Here is a 21,697-nt window from a genome sequence, read left to right as displayed (position 1 = left end):
GTAATGTGAGTAATGATAGTTTGCACCAAACTTTAATTTGATTAGTTTGTTGACAAAATAACCAAAGAAAACCAAATAATAAAAAAAACCGAATAACCAAAAGAGATTTTCAATGTCGTCGTTGGTAGGGATGGGACGAGTCCGACATTACAGAGATTCGACGAATCCGAGTAATAGGTCAGGGACTCGAATCGAATCCTCCGAGTCCGTGACGTCACAATGTAAAAATAGAAAAACACGTTTTCGACCATACTACAGCATCGCGCGCTCACAAACATACGTCGTAGCTCATATTTTTGCCTAATGGTTCCGCAGATAGCTGTTGAATCAATTTAAAAATATATTTTTCGTCTTTTTTGGCGGCCATAATACAAACGTAAACGTGGGTCAATGAGCGCCTTGGCTGTGAACTGGATTTCAAGCCCACCACCTTGCGTCAATTCTGGGCGGCTATTTAGAAATTCTTACATGTCAAATAGAAAAATAAAAAGCTTTTGACTACAATGCTTTCCCATAATTTCAGATATTTCTAGCCTTAAATTTACTATGTCGCGTGTGCAAATGGTAGAGAGATGCCACTCGTCGTCAATACAATGCTTGCAATTTAGTAGTTCATGTAAACGTTCTAAAACGCTCCATGCTTTCCATTGCTCCCTTTTTAGAGAAAGGATTGCACGTAATAAACTCGATTAAAAGAGGTATTGGTGAGATTTCCCCTTGGGTTGAACGAGCGCATGTTTCATATTTATTTACTCAAATCGAAAACTCAAAAAATATTATATATATAACACACTTATTATATCATATGTATATCCAATTGGCTGTACATGCATATGACTTGGCAGTATTTGTACATCACTTAAATGGCTGTATTTGGATATTAATTGACTGTATATGGATATTTAGTTGGCTGTATATGGATATTTAGTTGGCGCTATATGTATATTTAGTTGGCGCTATATGTATATTCTTGGCTGTATATGTATATCACGTTACCAACCCCACTCACCTGATCTGGTAATACAAATGTGACTCGGATCAGTTAATATTTCAATTCCCGTCGAAATCGAATCATGAAGAATCGATCATCGTCACAGGACCTGGAAAAGCTATGTCAGTCCCTGTACCGTTGCCGACAGTATCGGCCCGATACCCCGGGTAGTTGAGTTGCCTCTGCTAAGTCATCCGTGTAGTCGAGTTGTTCACCTCCCGATGCGGCTCCTGGTAAGTTACCGCATATTATTTTCGGGAAATTGATGATTAAATATTTAGTTTTGCCTCCGCGTCATCATATACGAGCATTGATCTTTTGTTATAAACGTAACGATCAGTACGCCATGTAGCGGACATGTCTTGCAAATTGTAGATCTCGGTACAAGATCTGTACGACGAAAAGAAATGCACAGTCGAACAGGCACCAAACTTATATGTAACAAAGCAAACCTGAAATCAAACAACGATCTTCGATAGAACGGAGTAAGGTATATCATTCGGATAAATAAATTCCATTTGGAAACATGTAGACGAGTGGAAAGTAGTGACATGGTAAGAACTTTTGGCGTGTGCTCATGAACCTCACACCACCAGCATAAGGTGTGACTGACGAAACAATTGCTCATTTGGGATTCAGATGAACAAAATATGCACTCGTCGTACTTATATGCACCCCAAAAATATAGTTTATGCCAAGTAAAATTGAAGCATTTTCAATCAGGTAAAACTTTAATTTTTGTGTATATTGTGTAATGGTCACAAGAAGAAGGTATTCTACCGGAAATATATAAATTATTCATTGAATCGAGAGTTTTATGAAGTGGTAACGGTATGCTTATCTACTGAAAAATGAAGAAATAGTACATGAAAATCATCTCAATAAACCAAGTCGACGAAATGCCATATAATATTGGACTATATTAGGCAATAACGTTTTCCAATCATAGAATATTCAAGAATGCTGCGTTTTTGCTAGCAGTTAGTTCCCAATTCCACATCTATCTATTAGTCTTATCTCGTATCTATTTACACTGTTACCAATGGTTCTATATTGCCGATATTTTAGGTAAGGGTTGTATAAAACACTTTCCTTGAATAAATATTCAAAACTATTTTTGATGTTAAGTTTGCTTAAAGTTGAGCGTGAGAACTGAACATATCGGAATTCGTGCGTCACTCATTTTGGCATTACCACTAGTATAATATTCAAGATTGGCCTGAGATGAAAATGTGACATTCAATATCTTATAATTGCCAAATAAACTGAAAGTTTTGTGAGGAAACTCTAGAAGCGGTAAAATTTCAGCTCAAATTATTTTGCGCGAGTGAAACCGCTCATCATTTTAGATCATGGCGAAACAAATAATATTTCAAAAACACGTTATGAAATCAAACAAGCCATAAAACAAATGAACACGAAAGTTAAATGACAATAATTGTAGCGAATGTCATATAAAAAGTAGAAAGAATTTTACCGAATGTAATATGAAGATATGCTTTTGAATTATGAAAACAACAATACTTGGGCTCATATATTGGACTCCGTTGGGGAACATTCTAGAAAAACATGTAATAGTCTTCTAGCGACTTTTTCTATTTGTAAATACAGAAAATACGACTGTTTTCGCAGAGAGATATAATAGATATAATAACAAATGTGACGTTTGTCTTCTTTTACAGCACGCATCATGTCTAATAGGATTCTTTGAAATGTAGCTACCGATCTACAGTATATATAAAGGAAGTATAATCCTCTCGACTCGCAGTTGATGAGAATTTTGTCAGCGGAACGACGAAAGATGTTGAAAGCTACTCTAATCTTCGCCTTAGTTGGCGCTGCTTTTGGTAAGCTAATCATGAAATCTCAAATTTTTTCAGCTGAATCTGTAACTTACACATTTATGCTTTTTGTATAAAAAACCAGAATTTTTTTAAAAACAACAACAATCTCTCATTTCAAATTCAATATTCATTAAAATAAACAAGAAATTTTGACGTTCATCTTTTGTGGACTAAGTAATGATATTCAGTTTTGTAGAATGAATGTTGTTTATATATATATATTCATTGGGTATGGAAATACTTGAGCTGGCATTGAGATACAAACATATTCTTAATTGAACCATTAGCAACATGAGCAATTTTATTACAATGCTTTAAAGAAGTACTGAATGTTATGATCAATGTCTACTCTAGACAAAATGAGTTTTAGGAAATTCATACATTTTGTTGACCATACTATATTATTGAGATATATTGAAATGACAAGGTAGTTATGGAATATTATGGTGAATTCACAATGTCAATTTGTACTTGTATAATAGTCATATTACAAAATTTACTACTTTCAATTAAAAATTAACTATTTGCATGGTTTATTTTGGATAAATTACAGGTCTACCAACTGGAGACCAGAAAGTCATAAATGGAGATTTTGCCGAATCGGGAGCATATCCGTGGCAGGTACGTACAAGAGACGGCAAATTCGAACATTTAACACATGCTTTGATAAAAGCTGTGATGTTTTTAAAATAGCCGAGAAAGTGATTTCAATGAAATGAAGATTGTGTACAGGAGAGAATTCTGATTTTTTATTTATTTTTTTTCATCCAGGTATCTCTTCAAAACCCAAGCGGTGATGCATACTGGCATTTTTGTGGTGGATCTGTCATTTCGCAAAATTATATCATGACAGCTGCGCATTGCCAAAAACTGTAGGTTTCAAATTATTTATTCAATTTTGAAAATATTTTGACTTTTCGTCATAATCATTCCTTCTATTCACCACTTTGTTTTTCCTTCTCATTCTTTTTTGTTATCATTCTTTCCGTCATCTTCCTATTTTTTCACTTATTTCTCCCTGCCGAACTCTTTTACATTTTACCGGCACTGCAATTTAGGCCGAGCCGCGTGACTGTATATGCTGGATCGGTTGACAAGTTCAATGGTGGAGAACGATACACCGTGGAGACATTTTTGGCACATCCCAGTTACGACTCCAGTTCTATATCTTGGGATTATGGCATCATTAAACTAGCTGATCAACTCAATTTCGGTAATACGAACGTAAGTATTTGTACAACCAGTGCCGTAAAGTCAATTGCGGTAATTTATGTACTAATAAAGCTTATTTAACATTTGTAGACTTTTGTATTAAACAAAAATTATATAGAAGACAAGTTCAAACGAACGAGTTTTGTGTGACATGAACTTGAATTTTTGATGGCGATCTTAAAACATCAGCTTTTTATCATCAATGTCATTTAGTTTGTGCAGTAAGACCAGTAGACCAAACACTTCGTATATTTACTTTTTGTTTTTGTCAGATTGCACCAATTGCCATCCCCAGTTTTGAGAGTTCCGATGCGCAGTTCACTGGAGCCGGTCATACGTCGGGATGGGGTTACATCTACTACGAGGCACAATCGGACCCGGACAACGAGTTGCCGAACATGCTTCGATATGCAGACATTTCAATCTTATCTGATACCCAGTGTACTAATTACTGGGGAACTTCATACCAGTCAGAATCCATGATCTGTGCAGGAGGCGGGGCTTTAAGTAACCAAGGTGTTTGCATGGTAAGAGTGATATAACACAACTACTAAAAGCTGAAATTATGACGAGGGTTTCTGCGTAAATATATTTAATAGATAAATTGTACAAAAATATGAAACTTGCACTATTAACTCAGGGAGAAGATTTTAAACAGGCAATGTACATATATTGGCAACCATGTAATTCATTATAACGTTGTAATTATATATATGATAAATGACTGTCGGCTCTCAGGGAATTCAATTCGACTACCACTGAAAGCCAAAATAAATTCCCATTCATCTATAAATTTCACTTGGTGCTTGGGGTTGTATTTACTTGTCAGATCATTACTTATTAAGAAAAGTGTCTTCGCATTTTTTCGAGTAATCTCCTGCCTCTTCGGGATTTAATTAAACCAGCCTTCATATCTGTCTGTTCAGCCATTTGACACTTTTCTGAATTTGTGACGCGTTTATAATAGAAATGTATAAATTGGCTGATATTATACTTGTTACACTTATTTACTCGTTAAATTTGATTATTTCAGGGTGATTCCGGCGGACCGTTGGTACAAGAAATCAATGGCGTGAAAACCTTGGTTGGAGCAACATCTTGGGCACCTAGCTCATGCACAACCAAGCTTCCATGCGGATGGGCTAAACTTTCCACCGTTCGTACCTGGATCATAAATAACACCGATCTGCAATAATTGCAACTGGGAATGATTTATGAATAACAACTAATTTAAAATATGTGCTTCATTTGTAATTGCATATAATGTATTGAACTGACTGACTTTTCGCAGATGTTGCATGGCAATGTCATCGAATGTGTTGTCAATGAAAGAACATGATAATTGAAAATAAAATTACATATTGATACAAAATATATGTCTTCACTTGTGTACCTGATCCAGTGGCCAAGGAACGTAGCCAGAAGAAGATATAAGGGAGATTCTGAATTTTCTAATTTTCAATTTAGACTGCAGCAGCTAGCGAGTCCTGCTGGGGGCCGTAAAACATAGGGGTTAATGAGTCCAGGGGTCTAAAATGCATTTCAAACTACGTAAATTACTATATGATTCAAATGCTCTTTTTTAACATTTCAAAAGGGGAGGGGGTCTCGACTTTCAACCCCCTGGCTACGCCCCAAGTGGCGTATCCACGCAAAATGGCGCCCATGGCAAGGTTTAAAAATGCGTCCTGGATCGTTGACTGACAATTTTTAACGAATGTTGTTGAATTGAGATACTTGTACGTTATGATTTGGGTAAAAAAGTTTCTAATTTGGAATTATTTTATTGAAACATTTAACAATTGAAATTTTTTTGCCTCTTTCCCGCGCACGAGTCATGGCTGCCACACCCTAGATACGCCACTTATCGGGTCGTATATAGTGTTGAAAGATTTTGTAAACATCTTCGTACAGGGTATTGCATCACAGACACGCGAATTTGGGACGATATTTTTTTCTTGTTCTTGGTGTTTTTATTTTTATGAAAAAAATCGCCTTCCTCAGTATCTACAGGACAAATTACTTTTAAATTTTTAGTGATTAAAGATTTTTTAGAATGCGGAACGCGGTTGCGGCCGGGCGAAGTCGCTAATACTGCGATACCGCAGTGGTCTACTGTAACAGATTGCATACCGTACTACTTCGTTTTGGACTCCGTGTCCAGATATCTGGGTATCGCTTTTTTGTTACCTCTTTTAAATGTTATTTACTCTTCTTTTTCCTTTATAGAGGTTTATCTATTGTTTATTGTGTTCCATATTTCAAAAATTACAGCAGCTTCACAGCAATTGGTAAAATTATCACAAGGTTTCCACTGTTAAAATCTGGTGCAAAACTTGTTTAAAGATGGCGAACATATTCTTTGATCATAATGCTTAATGAACTATATCTAATTGCTAACTAATTATACATATTTCAATATATATTTAATTTTAAATTCAATTCGGGTAGAAGTTGGCAGAACATCAGGAAGAAAATTATTTTTTTTCCATCTAGTTTTGCAGAAGCACAAACGTCTAGCGCTTTCATAACTATCTATTCTGTCAGATGAACAAAATTCCGTAGGCTTCATAACAGGACCAGAACAAACAATAGCATAGGACAAGCGTGATGCTCATTTTTCATTGACGTTTTTGAAGTTTCTTATTTTTTTTCAAATTTGTTCCGAAATTTTCAACAATAAAATCAACATTATTGTGTAGATATATAAAAAAATAAAGTACTAAACTACCGCACTGTTCGAAAACAGAAACCTGCCATGATCCGCGCAAGCGCAGAACGCGTGGCAGTGTCATGATAGAATACCAGCCGGTTAATTTTAATTTTGTTTTTAGATAAATCACATTTATTAATTAAAAATATTCATTCGGTCGAACGTTATTTTGTTGGGTTTACGTGGCACGTGACCGAAATTATTAACTTGGAAGTATTTATTATTTTCCCAAAAATAAAACAGGGTCATGTACTGAGTTTGGAATAAAAAACGTTAAATTAAAGTTGATTCGCAGATAAAAATCATGCGATACAAAATTATAAACATCAAAAATATGAATAAAATGGATTTCAGTTTAATACAAATGTCGAACTCCTTTGCATTTCGTATAACCAGTACTAGTGTTAAATGCGCATATCACTTCAAAAACTTGTTTTTACACCATTTTTCCTTTGCAATATTCAGAAAAAAATAACTTTCGCTCTATGTAAACATGATGTTGTTATAAACAAGCGTCAAGCAAGTCCACGCATTTTCCATCATCAACCGATAGTGTTAACTAACGTTATCGCAATCCTATTATTGGAAGCGAAATATATATATATAACGTTTCGTTATTATGTTGCTGTTGTTCTTGTTGTCATTATTATTTTCTTCTTCTTGTGAAAAAATCGCTTTTCTTATTACCTACCTGTCCAATTGCTTTGAAATTTTCAGGGGTTAAGGATTGTATTTTTCGTTGGAAGTCTAATATTTTTAAAAATTTCTGTGGGCTCTATGGGATTCAGTTTTTGTGTGCGATGACGTAATTAAAATTGAAAATTGCACATCCTGCGCGATAGTCTACTGTGGCAGATTACATACTCACAATACTTCGTTTTGGCTTTCGTGTCCATATATTCAACATCGCTTTTTTGTATTGAACTAACAATCACAACGGACAGAAAAGATCTTTTCGAGTAGGCATCGTTAATCCGCAAATTGTGAGGTACCTTCGTTATTTTAAAGAACGATTTATCAGCCGGTTTTTATCCATTTTTTGCACACAACTCTATTCCGATCCAAAAAATCGGCCTGACTTGATTAGTCATAGAAATACCGTCCATCCATGTATGGCTGCGGTATTGAACGGTGTCGCTGAAAAACTCACAACATTTCTTGTAATTATTATATTTATTGTCTTTTAGTAGTACCACACCAATAACATAGAGCCAAAAAATATGCATTAAATATTTCATTGCATTTACTGCGCCATTAAGTTCGACCGAATATCAGATAGGTATAATCTATAGTTATCTTTCGACGTATTCCCTAGGAAGTTTATTATACAATTTTAATGCAGTACAAGTCGTATATATAGACTGTAATGTTATTTTACTGGACCGTATCCAACTGGTATTCTAGTAACCGTTCTCCCACCGTCCACTACAATCACTTGACCCGTTATTGGTCCAGCCTCTTGAGATGAAAGAAATAAAATCCAGCGAGCAATCATCGCCGGTTCCAGAATTCCACATAGTGGTTGCTCAGCTGATATCTTTTCCAACTAAAATGTAATAAAAAAATGAGTGAGTTTGCTTTCAACTCTCCCGAATCTCCTTTTTCGTGTTAATGAAGCGTTACCATAAAAATATTTCTAGTATTTATTTATTATTCTTTATACATACTCCGATAAAAGATTTCATATGAGTATAAACCGAATTTTCAAAAGAACATCGATCAAAAGATTCTACTACTAAAGCTAAAAAAATATTCATTTAAGATAAATATGATTTTCTTTTAGAGATATGCATCCACGTTAATTTCGATCGAATATAACCTGAATGACATTCACATATTGATTGATTGAAAAACGATGCTCCCGAAGTATGCGAACCAAGATGGCGGACATCGAAACGTAACAATGGTAACAGGTTAGGGTTAGGCGATAATTTTTTTCCAATTTCCCTTATTTTAGTCCTATTATCAATTCGAAGACTAACCAAGAGCCTCCCGTAGTATTTATACCTAAAATTAGAGCCTAACCCTAACCTAGTACACATATTACATTCCGATGTCCGCCATCTTGGTTCGCATACTTCGGGAGCCCCGAAAAAACTTTGCTGATTTTAAGCAACTACCTACCGCAGCATGATCAGGATGAAATGCTGTTCTCACAGGTCCTGGCCTAAAACGGATATGGAAAATGATAAATTTTTTTCAAAGCAATCTCTTAAAAAATTTGTTTCATGTTTTTGAGATATTTTCTATGAACATCAAATACTAAACTTTTTGATCAGTAATAAACAAATTTTTTTCCTTGATTGTTTCTACTGGGGATGCACGTTAAGTGGTGGTTGACTATTTTCAGAAAACTAATTAACTGTTTCAGTGTTTTTGTAATAAACTTTCTATTTATTTTTTCATATTATATTTTTTATATTGTGCTGAAACGAATACTTCATTGAGTATATGCGTATAGCAATTATATGAAAAACTAGAAAAAAAAATCAATCGCTATTTTCATAATATATATAAATATATTACAAAATTTTGATCAATCTTACCCAATAGCATTCACTCGAATTCCTTGTGGGGCATATTCTAAAATAAATATATATATATATTTATATAAAATGGATCAGTAAATAAATATTGCTTTTTATATGATTTCAATTAAAAAAAAAATTCCATGGATTATGAAAGCAGTATAATAATTGTCCATGGAATTAGTTAAATTAATACAGAGGATTTTAGTATAGCTTAGCTTGTCATAAACATTTTGCTGTTTCACATCCCATCAATAACAGATTGGGTTTTATTACCGCCGGTGGCCAAACAAGTATTTTATGTTTCCGACATCGACGTTAAGCTTAAGGTAAATGATTGATATGTATGAATAAATGGGCTACTTCGTACTGCTAAGTTTTGACAATGTTTTATACCAACCTCTAGCCAATGATCTCGTAAAATGATCTATTCCGGCTTTTGCAACACTGTATGCCATGAATCTTGGTTCAGGATTGGTAGCAGCTGCGCTGCTGAGATTCACGATTGTTCCTATTAAAATAAACAAGTGGGATAAATTGTACAGTAGTCAAGCCTTTCTGAAAATGAGGTAAATTTTATTTGGCAGCATTGCGTTTGAATTCAAGCTATAAATCTTACCTCGTGTCTTTATCAGTTCTGGAATCATCCACTTTGTCAGAAAGAACGCTGCTTTCAGATTTACATCCAATGTGCTATTGTAGTCAGCTTCCGTGTGCTGAAAATGAATATAATATTATGAATATAAAGCATTGAAAAAAAAAACATCTACATAATTAAATATATTTTTGTCATACATAGAACGTGGTAAAGACAGAGCACATCTAGCTAAAAGATTATTATGAATAGCGCTCCAGAAATATGTGTAACAATATGGAGGTAACTAATTTTGTTCGCCTACTTTACATCAAGTTGTGTGAAGGGAATGAAACCTATGGACAAGAGGTATATTCACTTGGCTAACACAAACAGTCCCCAACTCGTAATAGAACTAAAATAAAGAAAATCAGGATAAAATTATGGCTTAACCCTATCCTGGTACACATACTACGGGAGTACCGATTTTTGCGCATAATATGCTTCACTTTGTTGTTGTTTCTGAGTGTTAAAGGAAGATGGTTGATTTGTGAAGTATGAGCTAATCAAATTTGTGACTTTATACAATTCTGACGGGCATACTGAAGACAAATGCTGAAGATAAAGAAAATATATGAATATTGTATACATTACCTCTTCATATGGAACTTTTTTGGCGAATCCAACGTTATTCACCAGCACATCCACTTTTCCGTAACATTCGATGGTTTTCTTAGAAATGTTTTCCAAATCTGACATTACACCACTATCCGCTCTCACTCCATGAACCTGTAGGTATTATTTAACAATGGTTAAATAAAACATTCCTGGTACATCGCAGGAAACGATTTACGATAACATTCACTGGGTCATATATTTTAGTCAACTTTTGAGAAAAAGGCGTATTTTATGTTCTTTTTTTTAAAAAGTCACGTATATAGTACAGTATTATACAATGTATTCGATATCAAATATATGGAATTGTTTGACGTAACGAGCCTAACCTGACATCGCGGGACTTTAGCTTAAGAATCTTGGCTGTAATTGAAAAACGAAATGATTTGTATTCGGGAAAATCTAATGCAATATCCTAAATATATATATACGTTACTCAAACAACTAAGATACTGACCTCTTTCGCACCACTTTTTTTACATTCCTCAATCAAAGAGTTTAGACGGCCCTGGTCCAAGTCAGTTAAAAACAACTTTGAACCACTCTTGGAAAATAATTTTGCAGCTTCTGAACCAATACCACCCGCAGCTCCTAAAATCATTGGTTAGACAAATTCAAGTTTGTGATGCCAGATTTTAGAATTTACTGAACTTTTATTATTTTGTGGGGTATAAACATATATTTATCTATTTACAAACAAACGAAACAAGGAAATAATAAAAAAAACTAACCAGTAATCACCACCACTTTATCTTTCAAGCTGTCCATTGTAGTAGTAGTTTGCTGTTACCCTGCAAAATAATCGTACTGCAATGTAAGAAAAGACACGAGGTTAGTTTCGCAAGAAGTTGGCCAATATTGACATAAGAATCTTGACGCTGATATCTCGTTGTCTACGTTTATTCCAAACAAACATTAGCGATGCAATACGGAATCATGCCACGCAGCACTTTCTTTGAAGAATGGAGTATGCATTCAAACCCAAGACAAAATTACTGTAATTTACATCATCTTAATTGTAAGGATTACCAAAGCTACCCATATATTCGTGGAGGTTCAATTTTTTCTACATGTTTATGACATGTCTGGATGGTTTGGAGCAAATGTCTGCAACGTGTGCCAAGCATGGGATGCCATTCAACAAGTTTGGAAACCATCGAAAATAGATTGCACAAAGCACTATTGTCATGCGGGTCGGGTATAACATTGTTACGGTGATTGAACAAATATAGTTATTATCTCGTATATTATGAGAGCAATAAATTATACAAGAAACGTAAGTTATTTCAGATGGGGCAACGTCATTATCCATATACACGTGTGAGGTAGCTGAATCGGCATAATTCCACTGTGTCCATAAATTTGAGCATTGCTTTAACTCAAATAAACCATTGTAGACTGAATAACTACACCCCGCTTAGTCAAGGAGTATTTGTAGTCGTATTTCTGGGATAGAAAGATAATTATGCTCACAATATTACGATTTCAGGCAGCATTTATTAACGGGCACTTTATTCTTAAAATAAATCGAATGGCATAGCTAAAATCTATTTTAAATATTATATTGACGATGTTAAGTATTCCGCGGTTTGAGCGGAATTGTATTGTTGGCCTTGATATAATACGGATTCAAAAAAGCTTCGAGTTTGGATTATACGGGAATGGATGTCCTTTTCTGCGTGTCATTACCCCTGTACCATTATTATACGTACGTTAGCGGAGTAAACCCCAATCAAAACTCTTCAGAGGTCGATACACACAATGTATCTTAATGCTAATGTTCGTATATTGCAAAGTTGCACAATGAAATTGAATCCAAACAGATTTATCGAAGTATACACTTGAAACCATAATACTAGTTATACGGTTGAAATCCAAGTCATTTTAAGATTAAAAAAAAACATGAAAAACACTATATTCTCAACTCCCGCATGGAGGCCGGAAACACGCCACAGATCGGTCGATACAAAGAAAGCACTGCATAAAGAGTGAGGCCTTGCTATACGATAAATCATCACCAGGGAAATTGCTAGAATGACCTATTTTCATTGAAATCAACATGCTATTATTACAAAGGGTTAAATAACATTAATCCAAAGTTATATATAATCCACGTTCGCTGCAGGATGTTGGAAAATTCAAATTTTTGTAATCAAATCAAAATTAATAATTCAGTTGTCTCAAATTAATGTACGTGTCATTACTTATCGATTTTAATCGGTAAGTATATTGATAGGTATTTGTCTGTTAGATGCACGCGATATCTCACGGCAGCGAGATTGAATCTGCTCCAGATGCATGTGCATTCGGCATATGTCGGACCAGAAGCCTATTGATTTTGGATGAATTATGTCGTATAATTAGCGAGTTATTAATTAATTAGTGATGGGACACAAGGTGTCACTATGGAGTAAGAGCGCTGTTTTGGGATCCGCTAACTTTCGATCGATAAGTCTTCGGTCTCTGACCGATATTCTTCTTCATTGGTTGGCCGGAATAAATAAAATAATTTGGATTTTTCCACGAATGTACAGTATATATTAGTAAAATATGGACATATTTTCGAATATTTATATATATATATTAGAAGTTAATTTTTCTTCCGAGTTACTGAATATATTGCGCAATTTTAGCCCAGTATTGAACTATCAATGTTAAATATCGTAGCCAAACAATTGAGGAAACGGTTTTCTGATACCTCTATACGGAGAGACCCATTCGAATGGATATTTGAATTATATAACCGTCCCATTCCAAATGATACGTACAAAACAAGCGCGTCTTTGGACTTGTTGTTCAAATATTTTTTTTATAATGACTTAGACGAAAATTGATAATGTCAGTAGTTGAGATCAAGCACTCTGAGTTATTTCTGGACATGAGAAGATCCAGGTGAACCTGCCTTGTCACGCGATAAACTCTGACGTCAGGATATAAAAGGGGCGTGGCCTTCGTGGTGTTTTATATTGCCCAGTTCTAACAGGAGGTGTATTATTCTAAGAAAAGAGTCAAAAAAGGCAAATCCTATTTTTATAACTATATGTATACGTTCTGTCATTGTCAACTGTTCAAAGCAAAGTCCTGCTGTGTCTTGTAAATTGTGTACCTTCCCATTGGCATCATTAAATTCAATTCACTTCAGCAGCTAACTCTTGTCACAGTAGTAACGCACACATAAACACATTCAAACCAATATGAAATATTATATACAAGTCACGGTCCAGTACAATTTCAGTATAGCAAAAAAGACATTGCTGGGTAGGGTGAACGGCGAGTAAGGTGATAGTATAATACTGTGAATATGGTGCGCGGCGTCGTGTGTATCCAACCGAATTTGAATTGAGTTGCAAGCAACAAAACAACGAAATATTATAATTAATCTTAAACTCAGCTTGAACCTTATTTATTGAATGAATCTAAACCACAAAACCCATGAACGAAAACTCGACAGAATTACAAGCCCAACAATCTGCAAACCAATGCTGCAGTATTTCGCTCGCCAGCTTCAAGCTGGGAATATAACGCCACCGAGGGCATTAGTGCACTGTCTCAGACACAAACCAATTGGGAAGGATGACACGCACAATCGTGAAAAGTTTCCCTCTTTTTAAAAAAATGAAAAAAAAAATAAAAGAAAAAGAGAACAATTGAGAAAAACATAGCATCAATGTCGATGTTAAAGTATTCTCTTTCCCCCATGCCGGTTCCCAAACCGATTACTAGTTACATAAATCTACCTGAATCCGTATGAGATGATTGGCAAAAATATATATATATAATTGGGTTTTTGCCAACAGTGAACATTAGTCAGTCAAGTGCTGAACCCGCTTTCGATAATTTTCACTTTTAATCTATTTGTGGTTATTTGAACAGTGAGACATGCGTGTGTTTGAAGAGCTATGTGTCCAAACTCGATCGTTACGGCATAAATTTAGCTCAAACCAAACAAATTACCGTCATGGTATACTTGGGAATGACCCAGATGTGGATTATGCGTAATAAAAAGTAAATACACTCGTGCACAACAATATTATTGAAGGCCATACACAATATAATAGCACAATCCTTCAATTTTTGGACACGAAATGGATATATAGTTTTCCTAAATTTTAATTGTTGCGCTTGTTATTAAAATAGAAAAAAAAAAAAATTTTCCAACTAACGGAACAATCAATTCAAAATTTTAAGTACCTAAAAATGGAAGAAGGCATCTGAACGTGTTACTATGTGGCTACTCCTACGTGGCCCGATATTTCACCCAAATCTTCATATGACATTCGGCGCAATTCTTTTTAACATTTGGCGGGAATTATTTATTATAGAAACAAAAGGCGATTTGTGGTCCGGAGTATGCCTGTAAAATGAAGAACGGAATAAACAAAAATGAAGCTTTTGTTGTATTGCTTTGTACCATCATTTTTTTTTGTCAAATTAAATCTCCATATTGTATCATTTGTATTTACAGGTCGGCCCAAAAGTAGGTTTACTGTTTCTTGATTCATGAAGCAAATTATGAGGGGTTCCAGTGAGAAAACTTTTGTACAAAGCGTCTTTAGTATAATTATACACAAACAGAAGTTTAAGCGAAAACAGAATTAAACATTTTTTTTATCCGTAGAAAGAATTTATGGATTCTGTTTATTAGTCATACTGTACTTCACAAGACGGAAATCATCTGATAGATTTGGACGGTACTGCAAAGCCTATTCGATACAGAAATGTTGTTTTGTAACGTTATTTAAAACTTTTTATGTTTAGCAAATCAACTACGTCAACGTGTTGTGTACTCAGCCAGCGTTTGCAACTATTTTTAGGTAAATGTACGTCACCATGACTCCTACGATTCTATATAAATGAAGCGAGAAGTTTTGGTCTTACTACCTTTGTTAAGGATCATTTTGCGTCATCATACCAAGATGCTGAATTACGCTACTTTGTTGTTGGCTTTTGCCACTCTTGCTCTCGGTAAGTTTTTGTTTTGCAGCAATCATCAGTCACCAATCATGATTTATATTTCAAATTGTTATTGTTTTTTACAAAAACGAAAAATTCATACTGTACCATGTCAATTAATTTTACATTTACTTCCAACATAGGATATCCAAATCAGAGAATCATTGGAGGCGAGAATGCAGCCGTGAATACTTATGTCTGGCAGGTAATAAAATGTACTTTTTCACGGCATTAATTTAATTTATGCCACTACCTACTTTTACTTTTTATTCATAGGTCTCACTGCAAGAACCATACGGAAGTGGGTACTGGCACTTTTGTGGAGGATCCTTGATTTCCTCACGATACGTTATGACGGCAGCTCATTGCTACAAGGAGTAAGAATACTGTATCTTTACATTTTTATAACGTATGATGAAAAATAACTTCTTATTTGTTATTTACAAAAATGCCATATGAGTGTTTGAAACTCCTTCTCTGCCATGATCCATCAGCGTCTGCGTAGGAGATGAGTTTTATCAATTGTTCAATCATGTCTCTGACACAAAAGAGGACGCATTTTTATTAGACAACGTTATATATAGCATTTATATAGTATATTTAGTCAGATACACAGATAATTATGGAGTATTCTCTCAAATATGAGTAGGCCTGTATGTAATTCAAACGAATGGTTGGTTCTGTGCACTCCCTTAGGCTGTTGGGAGACTCTATATTATAACATTTTAGAGTTAATTTAAATAAAGCCAACATTCGGAGATCGAACCGTTAGAATTTTGTGTATTGCTCAAAAGTATTAAATTTCATCTTTATTTTAGTCCCAGTGTTGTGACGGTATATGCCGGATCTACGAAAAAATTTTCAGGTGGAACACGGTTCGCAATAGAGTCATTCCTTGCGTTTCCCCAATATAACAGTGCGGAAATATCCAACGACTACGGTATTGTGAAACTTGCCGAAGAAGCTGTTGAGAGCTCGAGTGTAGGTTTATACTTAACATTTTCAATGGCTAGTCATCGATAATTTTTGCTTTTATTGTTTTAGCATATGTAGCCGTTTTTAAAATATCTTCCACCCCCTGTGTCCGAATAGTAAAATGAAACAAAAATTTGGATTAATGGAATGAATCTTCAGCTGCACTCATTCAGATCAATGTCTGAGTCAAATTAGGGCGACTACCGAACTGCGTTTTTCGAGACATTCTTGAGTGAGTAGTATACAGTGACTAATGATTAATAATGTTCACTAAAATCTCTTATGCTCCCAAGAGACGAAATGTGACTTGTTTCTTCTGTGAAAGGTAGCCCTCATTGATTTTCAACTTTCGACCTTGTTGATGTGAAAACCGTGATAAATTGTGAGATTTCCAATAATATAAATTTTGGTTTTGATATTTTTTATAATAGATTGGATTTGTTGCTCTCCCTCCAGCTGATCACAATTCGAATACAGATTACAGCACTTTCAATGGCGGCGTAGGTACCACAACGGGATGGGGATACATCAACTACCAAAGCCAGAATCACCCTAAAAATGAGTTACCAGAGGATCTTCAAGTGGCGAATATTCCCGTTTATGGTTATGCTGATTGCAACGCCGTATGGGGAAATACTTATCAACATGACAACATGATTTGTGGTGGATCAGCGACAGCGGGTGGAGTGTGTATGGTAAGAATCTGAACAAGTTACATTCCCTTACTTATATACTTTAGTTCTGTAACAAGATTATCAATTGACGAACACTTAAATACTTTACCTTTATGTAACCATACTTTTAATATGTCTGCCTGCTATTATAGTTTATTAATACTTTCTTACAGGGAGATTCTGGTGGACCTCTTGTGCAAACGATCAACGGTGTAATAACCTTGATCGGCGCTACGTCTTGGGCCCCCAGTACATGTACTACCCAATATCCAAGTGGCTGGGCAAAACTTGCAAAAGAACGTCAATGGATTCTTGACAATACCGTCTAAACAAGTATTCTTCTACCAGTGCGATTTGCCAACAATATCGTAAATTTAATTTGACAAATCGTAAAATGTACTAATTGCTCAAATAAATTGAAGATTGGGAAAATGATGCTGAATATTAGAGAAATGATAAATTTCGGTAAGACGGTATGTGAGAATTAATAATCTAGTTAGTTCAAGTCGTAATCGATGGCGGACGACATTGTATCAGAGTGAATTATTGTTTGTTTGAATAGATCTGGTCACTTAATGTATTGGAAACTTTAAACTTTCATAGATACTTTCATGCATGTAGTATAAAGCAGCCAGATTTGAGATAGGGTTCTTGATCTTTAGTGCTAAGTTGTAGATAGTCATCGTCAACACAAGTTTTCAGTATTTCGCTCGCCAGCTTCAACCTGAGAATATAACTCCACCCGAAGGCATAAGTGCACTGTCTCAGACACAAACGAATTGGGAACGATGACACGCACAATCGTGAAGAGTTTCCCTCTTTTTTAAAAAAATAAAATAAAAAGAGAACAAATGAGAAAAACATAGCAGTAATGGTGACACACTTTGTTTGAAGTATTCTCTTACCCCCAGGCCAGTTCCCAAACCGAGTACTAACTAGTTACATAAATCTACCTGAATCTGTATGAGATGATTGGCAAAAATATATATATATAATTGGGTTTTTGCCAACAGTGAACATTAGTCAGTCAAGTGCTGAACCCGCTTTCGATAATTTTCACCTTTAATCTATTTGTGGTTATTTAAACAGTGAGACATGCGTGTGTTTGAGAGCAATGTGTCCAAACTCGATCGTTACGGCATAAATTTAGCTCAAACCAAACAAATTACCTTCATGGTATACATGGGAATGACCCAGATGTTGATTATACGTAATAAAAAGTAAATACAGTCGTGCACAACAATATTATTAAAGGCCATACACAATATAATATGATAGCACAATCCTTCAATTTTTGGACACGAAATGGATTTATCGTTTTCCTAAATTTTAATTGTTGCTCTTGTTATAAGACTAGAAAAAATATTTTTTTCAAACTAACGAAACTTTCAATCAATTCAAAATTTTAGAAAACCTAAAAATGGAAGAAGGCACATGAACGTGTTACTATGTGGCTACTCCTACTTGGCCCGATATTTCACCCAAATCTTCATATGACATCCGGCGCAATCCTTTTTAACATTTGGCGGGAATTATTTATCATAGAAACAAACGGCGATTTGTGGTCCGGAGTATGCCTGTAAAATGAAGAACGGAATGAACAAAAATGAAGCTTTTGTTGTTTTGCTTTGTACCCTTATTTTTCTTTGTCAAATTAAATCTCCATATTGTATCATTTGTATTTACAGGTCGGCCCAAAAGTAGGTTTACGGTTTCTTGATATATGAAGCAAATTATGAGGGGTTCTAGAGAGAAAACTTTTGTACAAAGCGTCTTTAGTATAATTATACACAAACAGAAGTTTGAGCGAAAACAGAATTAAACATTTTTTTATTCGTAGAAGGAATTTATGGATTCTGTTTATGAGTCATATATACTGTACTTCACAAGACGGAAATCATCTGATAGATTTGGACAGCACTGCAAAGCCTATTCGATACAGAAATGTTGTTTTGTAACGTTATTTAAAACTTTTTATGTTTTGCAAATCAACTACGTCAACGCGTTGTGTACTCAGCCAGCGTTTGCAACTATTTTTAGGTAAATGTACGTCACCAAAACTCCCACGATTCTATATAAATAAAGCGAGAAGTTTTGGTCGTACTACCTTTGTTAGGGATCACTTTGCGTCATCATACCAAGATGCTGAATTACGCTACTTTGTTGTTGGCTTTTGCCACTCTTGCTCTCGGTAAGTTTTTGTTTTGCAGCAATCATCAGTCACCAATCATGATTTATATTTTAAATTGTTATTGTTTTTTACAAAAACGAAAAATTCATACTGTACCATGTCAATTAATATTACATTTACTTCCAACATAGGATATCCAAATCAGAGAATCATTGGAGGCGAGAATGCAGCCATCAATACTTATGTCTGGCAGGTAATAAAATGTACTTTTTCACGGCATTAATTTAATTTATGCCACTACCTACTTTAACTTTTTATTCATAGGTCTCACTGCAAGAACCATACGGAAGTGGGTACTGGCACTTTTGTGGAGGATCCTTGATTTCCTCACGATACGTTATGACGGCAGCTCATTGCTACAATGAGTAAGAATACTGTATCTTTACATTTTTATAACGTATGATGAAAAATAACTTCTTATTTGTTATTTACAAAAATGCCATATGAGTGTTTGAAACTCCTTCTCTGCCATGATCCATCAGCGTCTGCGTAGGAGATGAGTTTTATCAATTGTTCAATCATGAATCTGACACAAAAGAGGACGCATTTTTATTAGACAACGTTATATATAGCATTTATATAGTATATTTAGTCAGATACACAGATAATTGTATTCTCTCAAATATGAGTAGGCCTGTATGTAATTCAAACGAATGGTTGGGTTCTGTGCACTCCCTTAGGCTGTTGGGAGACTCTATATTATAACATTTTAGAGTTAATTCAAATAAAGCCAACATCCGGAGACCGAACCGTTAGAATTTTGTCTATTGCTCAAAAGTATACAATTTCATCTTTATTTTAGTCCCAGTGTTGTGACGGTATATGCTGGATCTACGAAAAAATTTTCAGGGGGAACACGGTTCGCAATAGAGTCATTCCTTGTGTTTCCTCAATATAACAGTGCTGAAATATCCAACGACTACGGTATTGTGAAACTTGCCGAAGAAGCCGTTGAGAGCTCGAGTGTAGGTTTATACTTAACATTTTCAATGGCTAGTCGTCGATAATTTTTGCTTTTATTGTTTTAGCATATGTAGCCATTTTTAAATATCTTCCACCCCCTGTGTCCGAATAGTAAAATGAAACAAAAATTTGGATTAATGGAATGAATCTTCAGCTGCACTCATTCAGATCAATGTCTGAGTCAAATTAGGGCGACTACCGAACTGCGTTTTTCGAGACATTCTTGCGTGAGTAGTATACAGTGGCTAATGATTAATAATAATTCACTAAAATCTCTTATGCTCCCAAGAGACGAAATGTGACTTAATTGTTTCTTCTGTGAAAGGTAGCCCTCATTGATTTTCAACTTGTTGATGTGAAAACCGTGATAAATTGTGAAATTTCAAATAATATAAATTTTGGTTTTGATATTTTCTATAATAGATTGGATTTGTTGCTCTCCCTCCAGCTGATCACAATTCGAATACAGATTACAGCACTTTCAATGGCGGCGTAGGTACCACAACAGGATGGGGCTACATCAACTACCGAAGCCAAAATCACCCTAAAAATGAGTTACCAGATGATCTTCAAGTGGCGAATATTCCCGTTTATGGTTATGCTGATTGCAACGCCGTATGGGGAAATACTTATCAACATGACAACATGATTTGTGGTGGATCAGCGACAGCGGGTGGAGTGTGTATGGTAAGAATCTGAACAAGTTACATTCCCTTACTTATATACTTTAGTTCTGTAACAAGATTATCAATTGACGAACACTTAAATACTTTACCTTTATGTAACCATACTTTTAATATGTCTGCCTGCTATTATAGTTTATTAATACTTTCTTACAGGGAGATTCTGGTGGACCTCTTGTGCAAACGATCAACGGTGTAATAACCTTGATCGGTGCTACGTCTTGGGCCCCCAGTACATGTACTACCCAGTATCCAAGTGGCTGGGCAAAACTTGCAAAAGAACGTCAATGGATTCTTGACAATACCGTCTAAACAAGTATTCTTCTACCAGTGCGATTTGCCAACAATATCGTAAATTTAATTTGACAAATCGTAAAATGTACTAATTGCTCAAATAAATTGAAGATTGGGAAAATGATGCTGAATATTAGAGAAATGATAAATTTCGGTAAGACGGTATGTGAGAATTAATAATCCAGTTAGTTCAAGTCGTACTCGATGGCGGACGACATCAGAGTGAATTATTGTTTGTTTGAATAGATCGGGTCATCGGGTAAGTTGTAGATAGTCATCGTCAACACAAGTTTTCATGAGTTGCGTAGCCTCACGTTTGTAAGTACGTCCAACCCCACTCTTATTCGTCAAAACTTTATTAAATTTTAGGTTACCATTGTAGAATTATGGGTTTCCCATTTCCGCTTGTGGGGCGATATTGTCAATA

General features: G+C 35.1%; 4 protein-coding genes across 4 annotated transcripts; 3 read left to right on the top strand and 1 right to left on the bottom strand.

The window, feature by feature from the left end:
• The first annotated feature begins 2,792 nt into the window (after positions 1-2,792).
• LOC120327287 (chymotrypsinogen A-like) lies at positions 2,793-5,255 on the top strand. The gene is made up of 6 exons (XM_039393741.2): positions 2,793-2,838; positions 3,389-3,456; positions 3,607-3,707; positions 3,894-4,059; positions 4,320-4,574; positions 5,081-5,255. Exons 1-6 carry the CDS (start codon positions 2,793-2,795, stop codon positions 5,240-5,242), a joined length of 798 nt encoding a protein of 265 aa, XP_039249675.2. The 3' UTR covers positions 5,243-5,255.
• A 2,671-nt stretch (positions 5,256-7,926) lies between these two features.
• Positions 7,927-11,400, bottom strand: LOC120326819 (putative oxidoreductase TM_0325). The gene is made up of 8 exons (XM_039393166.2): positions 11,269-11,400; positions 10,995-11,128; positions 10,517-10,651; positions 9,908-10,004; positions 9,689-9,799; positions 9,307-9,343; positions 8,885-8,927; positions 7,927-8,306 (listed from the first exon to the last, which is right to left on the bottom strand). Exons 1-8 carry the CDS (start codon positions 11,303-11,305, stop codon positions 8,130-8,132), a joined length of 771 nt encoding a protein of 256 aa, XP_039249100.1. The 5' UTR covers positions 11,306-11,400; the 3' UTR covers positions 7,927-8,129.
• A 4,033-nt stretch (positions 11,401-15,433) lies between these two features.
• On the top strand, positions 15,434-17,564 carry LOC120327009 (chymotrypsinogen A-like). The gene is made up of 6 exons (XM_039393385.2): positions 15,434-15,502; positions 15,634-15,695; positions 15,767-15,867; positions 16,309-16,471; positions 16,897-17,160; positions 17,313-17,564. Exons 1-6 carry the CDS (start codon positions 15,454-15,456, stop codon positions 17,466-17,468), a joined length of 795 nt encoding a protein of 264 aa, XP_039249319.2. The 5' UTR covers positions 15,434-15,453; the 3' UTR covers positions 17,469-17,564.
• Positions 17,565-19,178: 1,614 nt separating this feature from the next.
• On the top strand, positions 19,179-21,382 carry LOC120327066 (chymotrypsinogen A-like). The gene is made up of 6 exons (XM_039393453.2): positions 19,179-19,330; positions 19,462-19,523; positions 19,595-19,695; positions 20,133-20,295; positions 20,717-20,980; positions 21,133-21,382. The coding sequence occupies exons 1-6, from the start codon at positions 19,282-19,284 to the stop codon at positions 21,286-21,288; spliced, it is 795 nt and encodes a 264-aa protein (XP_039249387.2). The 5' UTR covers positions 19,179-19,281; the 3' UTR covers positions 21,289-21,382.
• The last annotated feature ends 315 nt before the right edge of the window (positions 21,383-21,697 follow it).

The sequence above is a fragment of the Styela clava genome, chromosome 4, assembly GCF_964204865.1.
Source record: "Styela clava chromosome 4, kaStyClav1.hap1.2, whole genome shotgun sequence".
Classification (NCBI taxonomy): domain Eukaryota; kingdom Metazoa; phylum Chordata; class Ascidiacea; order Stolidobranchia; family Styelidae; genus Styela; species Styela clava.
Note: the sequence above shows the minus strand (reverse complement) of the source record. Positions and strands in the feature narration are given on the sequence as shown.

Bases quoted from the DNA above. Each gene is read 5' to 3' on its own strand.
- LOC120326819 (XM_039393166.2), bottom strand. From the start codon at position 11,305: ATGGACAGCTTGAAAGATAAAGTGGTGGTGATTACTG. The intron at 11,129-11,268 runs GTTAGTTTTTTT...CAATGATTTTAG, and splicing joins TAAAGTGGTGGTGATTACTG to GAGCTGCGGGTGGTATTGGT. The intron at 8,307-8,884 runs GTAGGTAGTTGC...ATTACATTTTAG, and splicing joins TTCATCCTGATCATGCTGCG to TTGGAAAAGATATCAGCTGA.
- LOC120327066 (XM_039393453.2), top strand. From the start codon at position 19,282: ATGCTGAATTACGCTACTTTGTTGTTGGCTTTTGCCACTCTTGCTCTC. The intron at 19,524-19,594 runs GTAATAAAATGT...TTTTATTCATAG, and splicing joins TCAATACTTATGTCTGGCAG to GTCTCACTGCAAGAACCATA. The intron at 20,296-20,716 runs GTAGGTTTATAC...TTTCTATAATAG, and splicing joins AAGCCGTTGAGAGCTCGAGT to ATTGGATTTGTTGCTCTCCC.
- LOC120327287 (XM_039393741.2), top strand. From the start codon at position 2,793: ATGTTGAAAGCTACTCTAATCTTCGCCTTAGTTGGCGCTGCTTTTG. The intron at 3,457-3,606 runs GTACGTACAAGA...TTTTTCATCCAG, and splicing joins CGGGAGCATATCCGTGGCAG to GTATCTCTTCAAAACCCAAG. The intron at 3,708-3,893 runs GTAGGTTTCAAA...ACTGCAATTTAG, and splicing joins GCTGCGCATTGCCAAAAACT to GCCGAGCCGCGTGACTGTAT.
- LOC120327009 (XM_039393385.2), top strand. From the start codon at position 15,454: ATGCTGAATTACGCTACTTTGTTGTTGGCTTTTGCCACTCTTGCTCTC. The intron at 15,696-15,766 runs GTAATAAAATGT...TTTTATTCATAG, and splicing joins TGAATACTTATGTCTGGCAG to GTCTCACTGCAAGAACCATA. The intron at 16,472-16,896 runs GTAGGTTTATAC...TTTTTATAATAG, and splicing joins AAGCTGTTGAGAGCTCGAGT to ATTGGATTTGTTGCTCTCCC.